The 13,938-nt window shown below is 25.4% G+C and overlaps 1 protein-coding gene and 1 non-coding gene across 2 annotated transcripts; one reads left to right on the top strand and one right to left on the bottom strand.

Annotated features, from left to right (window-relative positions):
• The first annotated feature begins 5,886 nt into the window (after positions 1–5,886).
• On the top strand, positions 5,887–5,958 carry TRNAQ-UUG (transfer RNA glutamine (anticodon UUG)). Its single transcript has one exon. It is a non-coding gene; the product is annotated as a tRNA-Gln (tRNA).
• Positions 5,959–6,269: 311 nt separating this feature from the next.
• LOC110652938 (serine/threonine-protein kinase PBS1) lies at positions 6,270–9,446 on the bottom strand. Its single transcript, XM_058147342.1, has 5 exons — positions 8,921–9,446; positions 7,776–8,023; positions 7,453–7,642; positions 6,921–7,306; positions 6,270–6,840 (listed from the first exon to the last, which is right to left on the bottom strand). The coding sequence occupies exons 1-5, from the start codon at positions 8,997–8,999 to the stop codon at positions 6,466–6,468; spliced, it is 1,278 nt and encodes a 425-aa protein (XP_058003325.1). The 5' UTR covers positions 9,000–9,446; the 3' UTR covers positions 6,270–6,465.
• Positions 9,447–13,938: the final 4,492 nt, after the last annotated feature.

Genomic DNA, 13,938 nt, shown 5'->3' with positions numbered 1-13,938 from the left:
ATACTTGATATAAATTGATCAGAAAAAGAAAAATAATTATTTTGGGTTAAGAACTCAAAATTAAGACATAGGGGTATTTTGGTCATTTCACAGGGTGACATGTGGCACTATGAGATGGTGACACATGACACTACACATAAGCTTGTCATATGTCTTTTAATCATGTAAGATTATCAAAGTCAAGATGAAATATAGGCTTGACACTTGACACAATGTGATTGGGTCAATTAAACCTAGAGCCAATCAGAAAGTAACATGTGGCAAGGGTTTTAAGTGATAACCTAGCTATATAAGTGTAAAGATGAAAGAACAAAAATCATAAGCTGCTGTTCTCTCTTTGTGCCGCCACCCATGGCTGCCACTCCTTCTCTTCTTCTTCGTCTCTCATCAATTCAAAGAGATTAGACAACAATCTCTTGAATTAAAAATACTAGAAATCGTTTATAGTGTCCTGTTTACATTTGTAATCTCTTAAAAGGCAAAACTTGATTTTCTAATTAATTGGGAAAGCTTTAGAAACTGTTCAAGGGCTACCATTAGTGATCTTGGTGTGGACAAGCTAGAGGAGCAACATCTGGTGTCCTAATGCGCATCCCAAAGGTGCCAAACATACTGCAGTGCATCAAAAGGTTAGTGCACTTGTTATTGATCTAATCTAGGGTTCTAATGAATTAATCTTATTAATTCTAAAATCTTAAATGGCAAATGTAGATCTAAAAACATATTAAAAGAGTTTTAATATACTATTTATCATTGAAATCAAATAGATAAAAATGAATCTTGCATGATGCATGTGATCCTAGGTGAAAATTTTTTGAATTCAATGATATAAACTTATGTTTTTCATGCTTCTCCTCCTTCAGGTATACCTCCTAAAATAAAGAATTTCCTTTGGAGAGCTTACAAAGACATCCTTCCCACCAAAGTAAATCTCAGAAGACGTGGTTTGGATGTGGTTGAGAATTGTTTGACATGTGGTAGACCTGAAGACACTGTTCACACACTTATTACTTGTCCAGTGGTTGCTTCTTGCTGGAGAGAACTTGGCATTTGAGTGGATCAAAACCATACTTCTCTTTTTAAAGATTGGATTATGCATTTATTTCAGACTGAAAGTTTTGATTTTAATTGCAAAATGATAGCTATGGTCTGGAGTTTATGATAAAGCAGAAACCAACTAATTTGGAATCATAAGCCTATATCGAGCCAGGAAGTGTGCTTTCGGGGAAACTCAATTCTTCAAGACTGGACTAACGCCAAAACACAGCATCAGCCCTCTGAAACTCCCACATTGGCAAGTGGGAGAAGCTCTCAATGGGTTCCCCCTCCTAGCAGTTATTTGAAATGCAATGTGGATGGTGCCATTTTTCAAGATCAAGCTAAAGTGGGATTCAGGTTCGTGGTTTGCGACTGCTAAGGCTATTTCATCAAAGCAGGGTCAAGCTAGAAGAAGGGTTTTTCTCCTCCTAAGGTGGTAGAAGCTTTTGGGCTTAGATCAATGCTATCTCGGTTTAGCAGCAAGCACTTTCATAATATTCAAGTGGAAGTGGATTCTAAGGAGCTAGTGTAGGGTATCCTTTCTTGGGAAGAAGATTACTCGGATTGGGGTCTTTTAGTTCGAGATTGCAAGCAGATCATTAGGCAAGGAACTGATGTCTCTATAAATTGGGTCCCACGGCAGGCTAATTTTGTAGCTCATAGGCTAGCTAGATGTTCTATTCATTTTGATCATATGGTTGTATGGACCGAACCATTTGAAGCTCTGCTCCCTTGGCTGACTTCTGTTTTATGGTAATGAAATTCAGCTTATTTAAAAAAAAAAAAAAAAAAAAAAAAAGAGGAATTTTTTTTTTTTATTTTTCATTCTTTATTTTCCCTCTTGTGATTGGAAAAGAGAAAAAATAAATTTATCTTCTCATGTGAAAGAGTGAAAACAAAATAATAAAATTAATATCTTACCTTATCTTATAGATTATTTTTTCATGTGAATAAAGATTTCAATTTAATAAACACGATATTAAATATATAATTATAAAAAGGGAGCTCATAAGATATTACTCTACTGTTTTATCATTGATGTCAAAAATATTAGAAAAAAGGACAATATGCAAACAACTAGAAGATAAAAATGAAAATAAAAGTAAAAGGATTATTATGTAATTTTACAAGTTAAAAAGGTGACTTTACCTCACATTTTCTTTTCTCTCAGAGTTGGAGAGAACAGGATCAAGGGAAAATATGGCATATTTTCTTTTCAATACTCATTTTTCTTTTATTTTTCCGAACAGAGGAAAATATCACATCATAATTATTTTTCCTAGTTTATCACATCATAATTATTTTTCCTAGTTTATTTCCTTTTCCTCCAATCCAAGCAGGCGGTAAGGGGAAGAAAGGCAAGGCAAAGCATCGCAATCTCCTATAGCCATAGATAAACGCTGGATCCATATATCACATTACTATTTGAATTTTAATTTTTATATTTGTAAAATATATTAATTGTCAATTAATAAAATTACTTTAATGCATTAAAAATTTTTTCAGAACCGTAAAATCTCAAATTGGACCCTAATTGTAGTTAAATATGTATATAAAAAAAGTTACTTTCTTTATTAAATTTAATATATTTTAGTCTTATAAAATTTTAACAATATTTATGATGAAATCTAGATGCATAGATTTTCATACCATCAAATGCAATTTATTTTAAGATTCTTAATAATTAAATAATTATACAAATAAAATAATTAAATTTTAATAATGTAATAATATTTAATTGATTTATTTATTTATTTTTCTAAATAAATGATTTTTAATTAAAATTTTTCTTTTTAGAAAACCTAATATATATATATATATATACTATATTAAAATACAAGTATAAAATTAACCATAAGCCATAAATTTGATGGATTTGATCTTTAAAAATAAAAATAAAAATAAAATTGACAAATTAATTATTTATTTATTTTCTAAAGAATTAAGGCTTGGATTCACCCATGATGAGTCTAAAACCTAAGCCCAAATTCACAATACACCTTCAAAGCAACTTAAATACGTGCAAGAAATTTCAATTTTTATTTTAATTTCAATTACTTTTTAACTATTTTATTATTATTATAATAATAAATTTTGAAACAATTTTAGTTTATAATAAAGTGTAGATTACTATTGTAATAATAGTATTGTTGTAATTATTTTAATCTGTTGCTAATTCCTTATTTCTGATTTTTTATTTTGTATTTTTTTATTTTATTACTAAAAATAAATATTTTTTTTAAATTATATAATATATCTTGAAATCTTTTAATTTGCTATTTCACTTTTTTTCCATTTCAATTAGTTAAATCTTCTTAGAAGGAATATTTGACTCCTCTTAAAATTTTTATTTAGGTTTTTCCTTTATTAATTATTTTTCTCATTTTAATTTTTTATTTTAATTTTAATTGCTTTTAAATTATTTAATTATTATTATTTGAAAATTTTTTTAAAACAATTTTAATTTTGTAATAAAGTGTAATTCACTGTTATAACTTATAACAATAATATTGAGATTATTTTACCCTATTGTAATTCCTTATTTTCAATATTTTATTTTTAAATTTTTTATTTTATTATGAAAAAATTTTCTATATATATATATATATATATATATATATATATATATATATATATATATATATATTAAAGTTTTTTGAAATATTATTACATTTTTTTTTTCTTTTCGTTGGTTGAATCTTTTAAATTAGAAGGAACACTTGAATCACTCCCAAATTTTTGTTTTAAGTTTTTAATTTTACTTGATAAATTTTTAATCTCTATTTATTTATCTTAAGTTTTAAATCATTTATGTGTTCATATATAAATTTAAATTATTTTTTTCAATTTTTTCGGTTATTATTATTTTAATTGTTTTTAAATTATTTAGTTAATTGATTATTAAATTTGCATTAATTATATTATCTTTGTTAACCAATTTTAAATTGGCTTTATTTTATGATAACATTAATGAAGTTCATATTTTCATCTCATTTTATTTATTATTTATATTAACATAGTAAATATAAGAAAAATTACTATTTAATGATTCTAGTTTAGTGAAACTAATTACTTGATTCCTTATTTTAAAAAATACATTAGTTAATGTATATATATTTTTTTATTCTATCTATTATTTAGTTTTTTTGGTCAAATATTTTATTAGTCAATATATTAAAATATAAAAGAAAAATTACTATTATTAAAATTAAATAGTTTAAAATTTAGAAAATAGATGGATTATATAATTATGTTTTTTAAATTATAAGAACTAAAAACTAACGTTTAAAATGAGTGGGAGACTAAATAATAAATATAATAAAAATATGGAAACTAAATAATATATTTTTTTAAGATAAAGAAATCAAATAATTAATTTTCTAAAATAAAAGTATTAAATAATAGTATTTTAATATAAAAAAAATCCATACCCATAATATAAAAATACTATGTCATGAATGTTATCAAAAATTATTTAGGAATAAGTTGTTACATGTAATTAAAAAGGGAATTCTTGATGCACTTTGATGTAAGTACGAGAATAACTGAGAATAGGGATAACAATGGGTAGGGTATCCGCGAAAATCACTATATTCGAACTCGAATCTGATTAATATTATCAAAATTCGAACTCGTTTCAAACCTGATTAAAATTTATTATTAACTACCCTAACCTATTCCAAACTCAATTATTATTACCCGAAAAAAAAATCCCAACCCGTTTAATTTTATATTTTTTAATTAATATTTTGTATAAAAAATTATTTTAATTAATAATTTATATTTTAAAATTTTAATAATTTCATAAAATATTTAAATTCTATTTTATATAAAATAAAAAATATAAAATTTTATAAATATTATTATAAAAAAATATATTTTATATTTAATTAAGTATTTATGTAAACGAGTTTGGGTAACGGATAACTAACATATAAAATTCGAATCCGACTCGAACCCGTAATGGGTAATATTTTTTAAATCCGAACTCATCCCAAACTCAATTATATAATACCCAAACCCGTACTATTAGGGTCCGATAAAATCGAATACCGACAAAAACTGTACCCGTTGCCATCCTTAACCGGAGTATTATAAGTGTCTTGTAAGAGGACTTATAATTGTTGTATTGAGTGGATTTTTTATTATTATTTATATGTATCTATACATGTGTTTATTTATGTGCCGATATTATATGTTCTCATTTTTTTAATTTTATAGAAATTAAAATGTTATATATAAGAGTATGCTTTATTTTTAAATTTATGTAATTGGAGAATTAAAATGTTTACATTATTAATTATGTTAATTTTATTATACACAAAGACTTTAGGAGGTGATTGTATTGAAAAAAAAATAATTATTAAAATATTTGAGAAAAATCCAGTGCATTCTTAATATTTTATTTTGACCCCTTATGTATTTAAAATTTTTATTTTAATCTATTAATAAGTATAAATTTTCAAATTTATGAATAAAATATTATTAAATATACTGTTTGATATATCTTTTTTACTTTTATAATAAATTAAACTAGATTTTTAATTTATTAATATTTATTATTTAATTAAAAAATACTTATAAATTATAAAAAAAAATAAAAAAATTGAAAAGTACAGAAATTGAAAAAACAAATATAAGTGCACTATTTTTTTTTGAATACTTGAAAAACTAATTCATGTATTAGACCTTTAAAAAAATATATGATTCACATTTATTGGATATAATTAATATTAATTTGAAAATATATTCCTCAAATTTATAAAATAGGAACACTTCCTTTCAACTTCTTTTTTTTTTGTTTTATTATTTATATATAATTATAATTAGCGAAAATCAAACATAAATGGTTCCATGGTGTAGTGGTTAGCACTCTGGACTTTGAATCCAGCGACCTGGGTTCGACTCCCGGTGGGACCTTTTTTTTTATATATATTTAGTTATGCATCAAACATCTAATCTTTTATAGTTATCATCTATCTCTTTTTTTTTTTAATTATTTATCATAAAAATGTATTTTTATCTCTTAATATCTTCTTTCTCATTTGGAAGGATCAAGAGCAAATATAATGCAAGAAATGATCTTACATTACAAGTTGTTCACTCTGGTTTGGAGCTCCATTTTGTGTATAATAGGTTGATTTATTTATATTTTATTATTTATTCTTTTATCTTTGAATCTCTCCCATGAAATAATTTTTTATTATTAAAACTCAAACAAGACATACATGTGATATTAACATCTGGGCAAGAACCAGAAATCTACAGGTTTAAATGTAATGTATGCACTATTTATACAAAGTTTAAAGAAAAAGGCAAAATTATAACTTTGAAACGGTTGAGGATGAACCAGCTAAACCCATAAGCCTGGTTTTTCATACAAAGTTTAGTTCTTGTTTGAAGGAAAATATGGTTTTAAGTTGGGGATTATTGATACCTGCTGGTGCTATTAGAAATAGTAGTATTCTGTGGACTTTGTCTTCTCTTTTCTCTCCAACTCTCTCCCCACTTCCTGGCCTCTGCTACTGCGCAATCTCGATCTAAATCCTTCCCTATAGTCACTGCAGCTACACTAGGAGGGAAATCAATCTCAGGACATTTCTTCTTGGATTTCCTATGGGACACCAAGTAATCCATGGCATTCACCAACTCACTTGATGAAGGTCGTCTATTGGCATTCTCATTCAGGCATGTTGATGCTACCTCTATAGCCTTGTTAAACACAGATATTGAGAACCGACCTCTCAGCAATGGATCTGCTAATTTTAAGTAGTTTCCACCGTCTTTCATCAAGGGAAGTGCCTGCAACAAAGTAGTATGGAAAATTCATCAACAGATATGAATCTTAACATCAAAATGAACAACTTTATCTAGTAGGGTACCCAATGAATCAGATGTATTTTGCGACCATCAAATTCGTCCACTGCTCTACGTCCTGTAATTAGCTCTAACAAGACTACCCCAAAGCTGTAAATGTCAGTCTTCATTGTCAATCTTCCAGTTGAAGCATACTCAGGAGCACAGTAACCATATGTGCCCATCACCCTGGTGGAGACATGAGATGTATCCCCCATTGGACCAAACTTTGCAAGTCCAAAATCTGAGAGTTTTGTCTGGAATCCCTCATCCAATAATATGTTTGAGGCCTTTAAGTCCCTGTATATAACAGGAGGATTCGCGTTGTGCAGATAGTCCAATCCCTTGGCTGCCCCAGCAGCTATTTGCATCCTTGTATTCCAGTCCAGAGGCTCCATATCAGGCGTAACATCTGCAGACAGCCCATGAGATCAATAATCATCGCTTCAAAATGAATAACATTGAAGATGCATCATCATACAAGCTCTATACTATAGTCCAATTAATAGTTATCTTTCTATACAGTCGCAGATAAAGAAATTGACAGATGTTTAATACCAAAAAGGTGATCTTCCAAGGATCCCATGGACAAGTATTCATAGACAAGAAGGCGTTGTTGTCCTTCCGCACAGAATCCAATCAAGTTGACAAGGTTAGGGTGATGCAGTAGATTGAGCATGAGAACTTCAACCAGGAACTCCTTTTCTCCTTGGATACCTGATAGATCTAGCTGCTTAACTGCTACAACCTATTATTTACCATATCAGATAGGCTTAATCCATCAATTAACATAAAAATTGCCACAACAAAGACCATGAAATATTCAGAGAGGACATAAGAAAGAATAAAGTCTCTATTCGAAGAAGAATGAACCCTTTTACCTGATTAGTGCTTTCTAATTTCCCTTTATAAACTGCACCAAAACCACCTCTGCCAAGAAAAGAATCTGGTTGAAAATTATTTGTTGCAATTGCAAGTTCTTCATAGGTGAATGTTGGAGCCATATTAGATGGCTTAGCCCTATGTCCTGGAGCTGATGGTTCTTGCCTACAATCTTCATTAACTTTTGATCTTGACCCTGACTTTGACCCTGTCCCTGATGCTGCTGCTGCTGACCCTGATCTTGATTCTATATTTATTTTTCAATAGAAGAGACTTAGGTTCTGTTGAGTATTGAATCCAAATCCACCAATAAACTTTTCTCATGGGACAGAGCAAAACCATAACTGAATGTACAATAAAACCCAACTACGCCTACATTTAAGACTCATAACTTCTCGCATTCAAATAAGGTGAATTTTGAATTTTTGAATTAAAAGGAAATTACAATCAAGTGGAAATTCAGTTCTGTGAAGCACCATCTATCTGCAGTATGAGTTGGTTAGGAAACAACTTCTTCTTTATTGCTGCATACATAACATTCTCTGATCAGCAAATTCATATGCACTTGCCTTTGAATCTAGCATTACCATGAAATTTCTAATAATCTTTCAAGCACATTGCTCAGAGAGCCCAATTTTCTCTATGAAATTATGCTAACAGTAATAAAGATCTTTAGAAAATAGAGAGAGATGACAAAGCAAAGGATTTTGCATATTTTGGATGAATCCGTGATCAGAAAAATTCCGTCTTTTCATCATATGATCAGATACCCAGAAAGATGCCTATCCAATCACAAGCAAAATCTAAAAGATATAGACCAGATTCTTATCACTCGAATCGGACACATGCTTAACACTAGCAAGAATTTAATTAACTACAATCAATATCACTAAACCAAACGAATAAAGAGACTACTGGTGACTAAAACCTAAAAAGTTTCTTGGAGTTGCACCAAACAATACCCCAAAAGCCATTGAAAACGAAGACGAAGGAATTAAAAAGAAAACAAAAAATTGATCAAAATCATCTCAAATGGGGAGAATGCATCAAATGTTATATATATATATATATATATATATATATATATATATATATATATATATATATATATATATATATATATATATATGTGTGAAAAACTCACCATAAGATGGTTCTTTATCGCTAACGTTGTTCTTGAGCTTCTTCCTATTCAAAAAACCAAAACAGGGGCAATGACCCATTTCCAGAAACAAGGGAAATCGATGATAGAGAAAGAGAATATGAATATCTATAAGAGAAAAGAAAAGAAAAGAAAAGGAAAAGAAAAGAAAAGAAAATTTGAGGGAGAAAATGAGAAGTCCTGATAACGTTTCGCAGAGAGTGCAGTCAATAACTAACAAAGGCAAAAGAAGAGACTCATTGAGAGACAGATAGAGGGATACATATATATCCTGAGAAGATAGAAAGGGATGATGGGACTTTCAGTTTGTCCAGATTCTGTAAACGTTTTCTTAGCAACCAAACAAACACGGCTTTACTGCACATGGCTTCTTCTATAGAATCTTGCTTTCGTCTTCGTGGTATACGTAAATGACCTCAGTCTTTGATCATATTTTCTTTTTCTGGGTCGATTTTTATATTGATACACTTTGCAAATTTTACACTGTCTAGATTTCCTTAGATATTATCATTAATAACCCGCCATATATATACATGTATACATTTATTTATAAATTTCAAAAATTATACTTAGATTGTAACAAAAATTTCACAAAAATGCAATATAAAATGGTTTAAAGCTCAATTAACTTTATTTAATGGAGAAATTTAATTTAATTTAATTTATTTTTAATTTTTTATTCTATTTAATATAAAAATTTTAATTTAAGTTTAATTTAATCTAAAAATTAAAAAAAATCAAGAAATTAAGTATATTAATTTTTGAATTTAAATAAAAAAATTCAATCCTAAAAATAAGAAATTGGACTTCTTTATTTTTTATTTAAATAAAAAAATTAAGAAATTGAGCTCATAAATTTTAATTTTAAATCTAAATTGAAACTTTTTAGATTAATTTAGATAAAAAAATTGAAAATAGGCTCAATTAAACTTTTCTAATAAGTATAAAAGCTAAATTGAATATTTTATCAATATAAAATCACAGACTTTAAAATTTTACGATAAAATCTTTTTAACCTTTAATAGTTAATTCATAAGTAATACGTTGATGTAAATAGCAGTGATAACATGAATAATTATTATTATTTTTAGATATAAAATCGCTATAATTAACTGTTATATATTTAGTATTTTATTTTTTTATATAGTTAATATTTTTTCTGTTATTTTAAATTATATAAATAGTTTATTGAGAGTCAAAATATTTTATTATGTAAAATTTAACAAATTTAGTTTTATAGCAAGGGATTATAACCCAAATAATGAGATAGCTATTCATAAATGGAAGGATTTTATGATTTGGCATACACATAATATATGGCATTGCTTAGTGATTAAGTAAATTTGAAAAGCTTGGCATTAGCTGTGAGGACAGTGTCACTGCCAAATGGCTTTTGCCCTGTTTTGGATTATTTTTCAAATAATTAATTTTAATTAAAATTTAAACTTGAAAAGCTAAAAGCTTATTGATTAAATTATTAATTTTTAATTGCTATATAGATTTTTCCATTATCAAATTTTAACTTTTTATAACTGTTTGTATATACATATTTTTTATGATTTACTGCTAATATTTAATTGTAATTATTATAAAATTTATTAAAAATTTTATTTATGTTATAATTCTAATTCTAATTGTTATTGATTGATTATTTAACAAATACAAAGAGACATCTAGAAAAAATAAGTGTCCCATTGATTAAATTTTTAATTTTATAATTTTAGAGATGGCTTCATTTTTTATCTATATATCAATAAATATTAAAAATCTTTTTCATTAGAAAAAAGGGTGAAAGTCCCAATTTTCACTTTATTAATTTAAATTTATTGTTGAGATACTAAATTGGAAAATAAACTTATCGGTAAAAGACAATTAAAAGAAACTAGTTTATTAAATAGAAAAAATTATTGTTTAATAATGTATTTTAACTAAATTAATTATTTGTTTCATATATTTTAAAAAATATATTATTTAGTCATTTTATTTTATTTTTATTAATTAAATTGTATAGTCATCCGTCAAATTTTTTTTAAGTCAATATTAATCAAATTACTATTTAGTCTATTTTAGGAAACTAATAGTTGGTAATTAATTAATTTTTACATTTTGAAAATTATTATTATTTAATATCTTTATTTTAGTAAACTAATTAATTATTTTATATATTTTAAAAAATATGATATTTTATAAAATATATTCTTAATAAAAATAAAAATTTTGTAATATGGAGATTAAATCTAAATTTATATATTTTTTAATTGTTTAAGTAATTTTGTTAAAATTCTTAGATATTATTTTTGAAATTTCTCTGAAGATTAAGATAATTTAAAAATAATTATAAAATTAAATAGTTAATAGAACTAAATTACAGGAACTAATGAACTAATGAATATATTTTTAAAATATATTACTAACTAATCAATTTCATTAAAATAAATAGTCTAAATGATAATTTAAATTGATTAACAGGAAAATTAATAAAATAATTAAATAATTTAATAAAAATAAAATAATAATTATACTTATTAAATTTAGTTGGCATTTCCAACTTGAAATCATAGCAATAGATATCATGAGATTGAGACAGTCTCAATTCAAGGAAAGGCCACAAAAGCATGAGTCTTGAATTTTCACAGGACACAACATTTATATATCTAATTATCATCAGTTTTAGAGTCTTAAACTCTAATATCATTAAATTAAATTAAAGTTAATTAATATTTTATTTTATAATTTAAATTGAATTTAAATTATAATTAAGTCTAATTCAATTAAATTATTTGAGAGTTGAGTATTTAAAATTTAAATTTTAATATTAATTTTAAATATAATTTTAATATAATTTATAAATTTAAATATAAATTAAAAAATCACTCAGATATATTGAGGGTTTCTATTTAACTCAGAATTTAAATAATATATTATATTAGAAAACTAACCCTAATCATGCTTAAAAAAAATCCTAATCATTTTAAGGTTTGGACTGAGCCAGAAAGACTTTTTTTTTTATATATATTTTTAATATAAAACTATTCAATATATAATATCTATATTATATATAAATATACAAGAGAGAGAAGAATATTGACTTTGATCAAATTGTCCTTCAAATTTAAATTTTATTTTTATAGATATATAAATTTTCATTTATTTCATTTTTATTAAGAAAAAATAAATAATTTTATATTTTCAAATTATTGTCGAATATAATAAATTAAAAAAAATGTTTTTATTGAAAATTTTAATAAAATTATTATAATTGTATTTCAATTTTTAGTAATTTAGGTAGATAGAATAAAAGTAACATTAATTTTATAACTTTAATAAAATTAATTAAAATTTTAAATAAAATAAAAAAGTTCTTAGAATTTTTTTTATTAACTAGTCATATTTTCAAATTAATTTTATTATTTATATTAACAAAATATTATAATTTATAAATATATTAATTTTTTAAAAATATTGTTTATAAAAATAATTAAATATAATATTTATAATATTATAATAATATTTGTCATATATAAAAAATAATAAAAATTTATATATAAAAAATTAAATCACGAGTTTATCTAGCGAATAGATATCTCGTGCTGCAAATTACATAAAAAAATAGTTATATATTTAACTTTTATATAGATTGAACATAATTTGATTTAAATTGAAAAAAAAATTAATGAATTTATTATAAAATTTTTAATTTTTTAAAGTTTTGATTTAAAATATTTTTAAAAAATTGATTCATTCCATTCGATTTAATTTTGAGAATAAAATGTTTGATAGAATCAAACTCAGCTAAATAAATTAAAATTAAGGTAAATATGATATTTTTCACCTTTTGTAGCTCAATGGTTAACTATTTTTATGAGTACTACTCGCCCTTTTTAATATATATATATATATAATGAACATCTAATCCTAATTATCTATCTGTTAAATTGATCTCAGCCATCAAATTACTACTATATAATGATTCTCACAAAACTCTATCAACTCGACTCTTCTTCTCCGTTCATTTCTTCTTTACCCGCCATGCGCTACCTCCCCATTCCCCATCTCTTCTTTCTTTCACAAACCCTACCTATCCCATCTCTTCGTTTTCCCTTCATTTCTTCTTTGCCTGTTGCTTACCTCCTCATCTTTTCCCTCTTCTTTTGCTCTCTACAGACTATCGTCTTCTTTTTGAAAAATCCCAGTCATATAGTGCTCAACTTCAAACTCTACATTTGCTTTCTTAACACCACAACAACACTTCTCTTGCTTTTATTTTTTTATTTTATTTTTTTAGTTTGTAATATTGCCCTTATTATCTTGTTTGGATGATTGTGATTTTGAGTTAAGAAATTTTGTTTATCAATTCTATGTTGATGTCAATTTTTTTGTTATTATTATTTTGTTTTGAATGTTTGTTTGAAATTGGTGACTGTTATTTGACCATAAAAGATTCAATTTTATAGAGTTTGATTTGGCTTCAATTTTAAATGAAATTTAATTTTCAATTTTTTTTTCAATTCTTTTCGGAATCAAAATAATCATTTACACACTCCCACCCTTATTTAATACAAATGTCTTACGATCTTATACTATATTTGGTACAACATAATGTAATAAAATGTAATTAACTACGCAATAGAATCAAAGTTGTAATGTAATGTATTAAATATTACATTATTTTATTTAGTTGTGTAATTACCATTACAATTTCATGCTTGTTTACATAACACAATATAATTAAATTAGTTATATATATATATATATATATATATATATATATATATATATTTTAATTTAGAATTATTAATATTTGCAGTGATGGCGATAATGACTAGGTAGTAACGGTGACATTGGTGGACAGGTAATGGCTAAGCAGTGTTGGTGACTATAATGATCTAGTGACGGTAGCGGTGACGATAGTGATAAGGGGTGATAATAATGGTGGTGGTAAAATAGAAGTAATAGTAGTAGTGGAGATGGCTGAATAATAGTAGTGTTGACATAAACAA

Source organism: Hevea brasiliensis, chromosome 1, assembly GCF_030052815.1.
Source record: "Hevea brasiliensis isolate MT/VB/25A 57/8 chromosome 1, ASM3005281v1, whole genome shotgun sequence".
NCBI lineage: Eukaryota > Viridiplantae > Streptophyta > Magnoliopsida > Malpighiales > Euphorbiaceae > Hevea > Hevea brasiliensis.
Note: the sequence above shows the minus strand (reverse complement) of the source record. Positions and strands in the feature narration are given on the sequence as shown.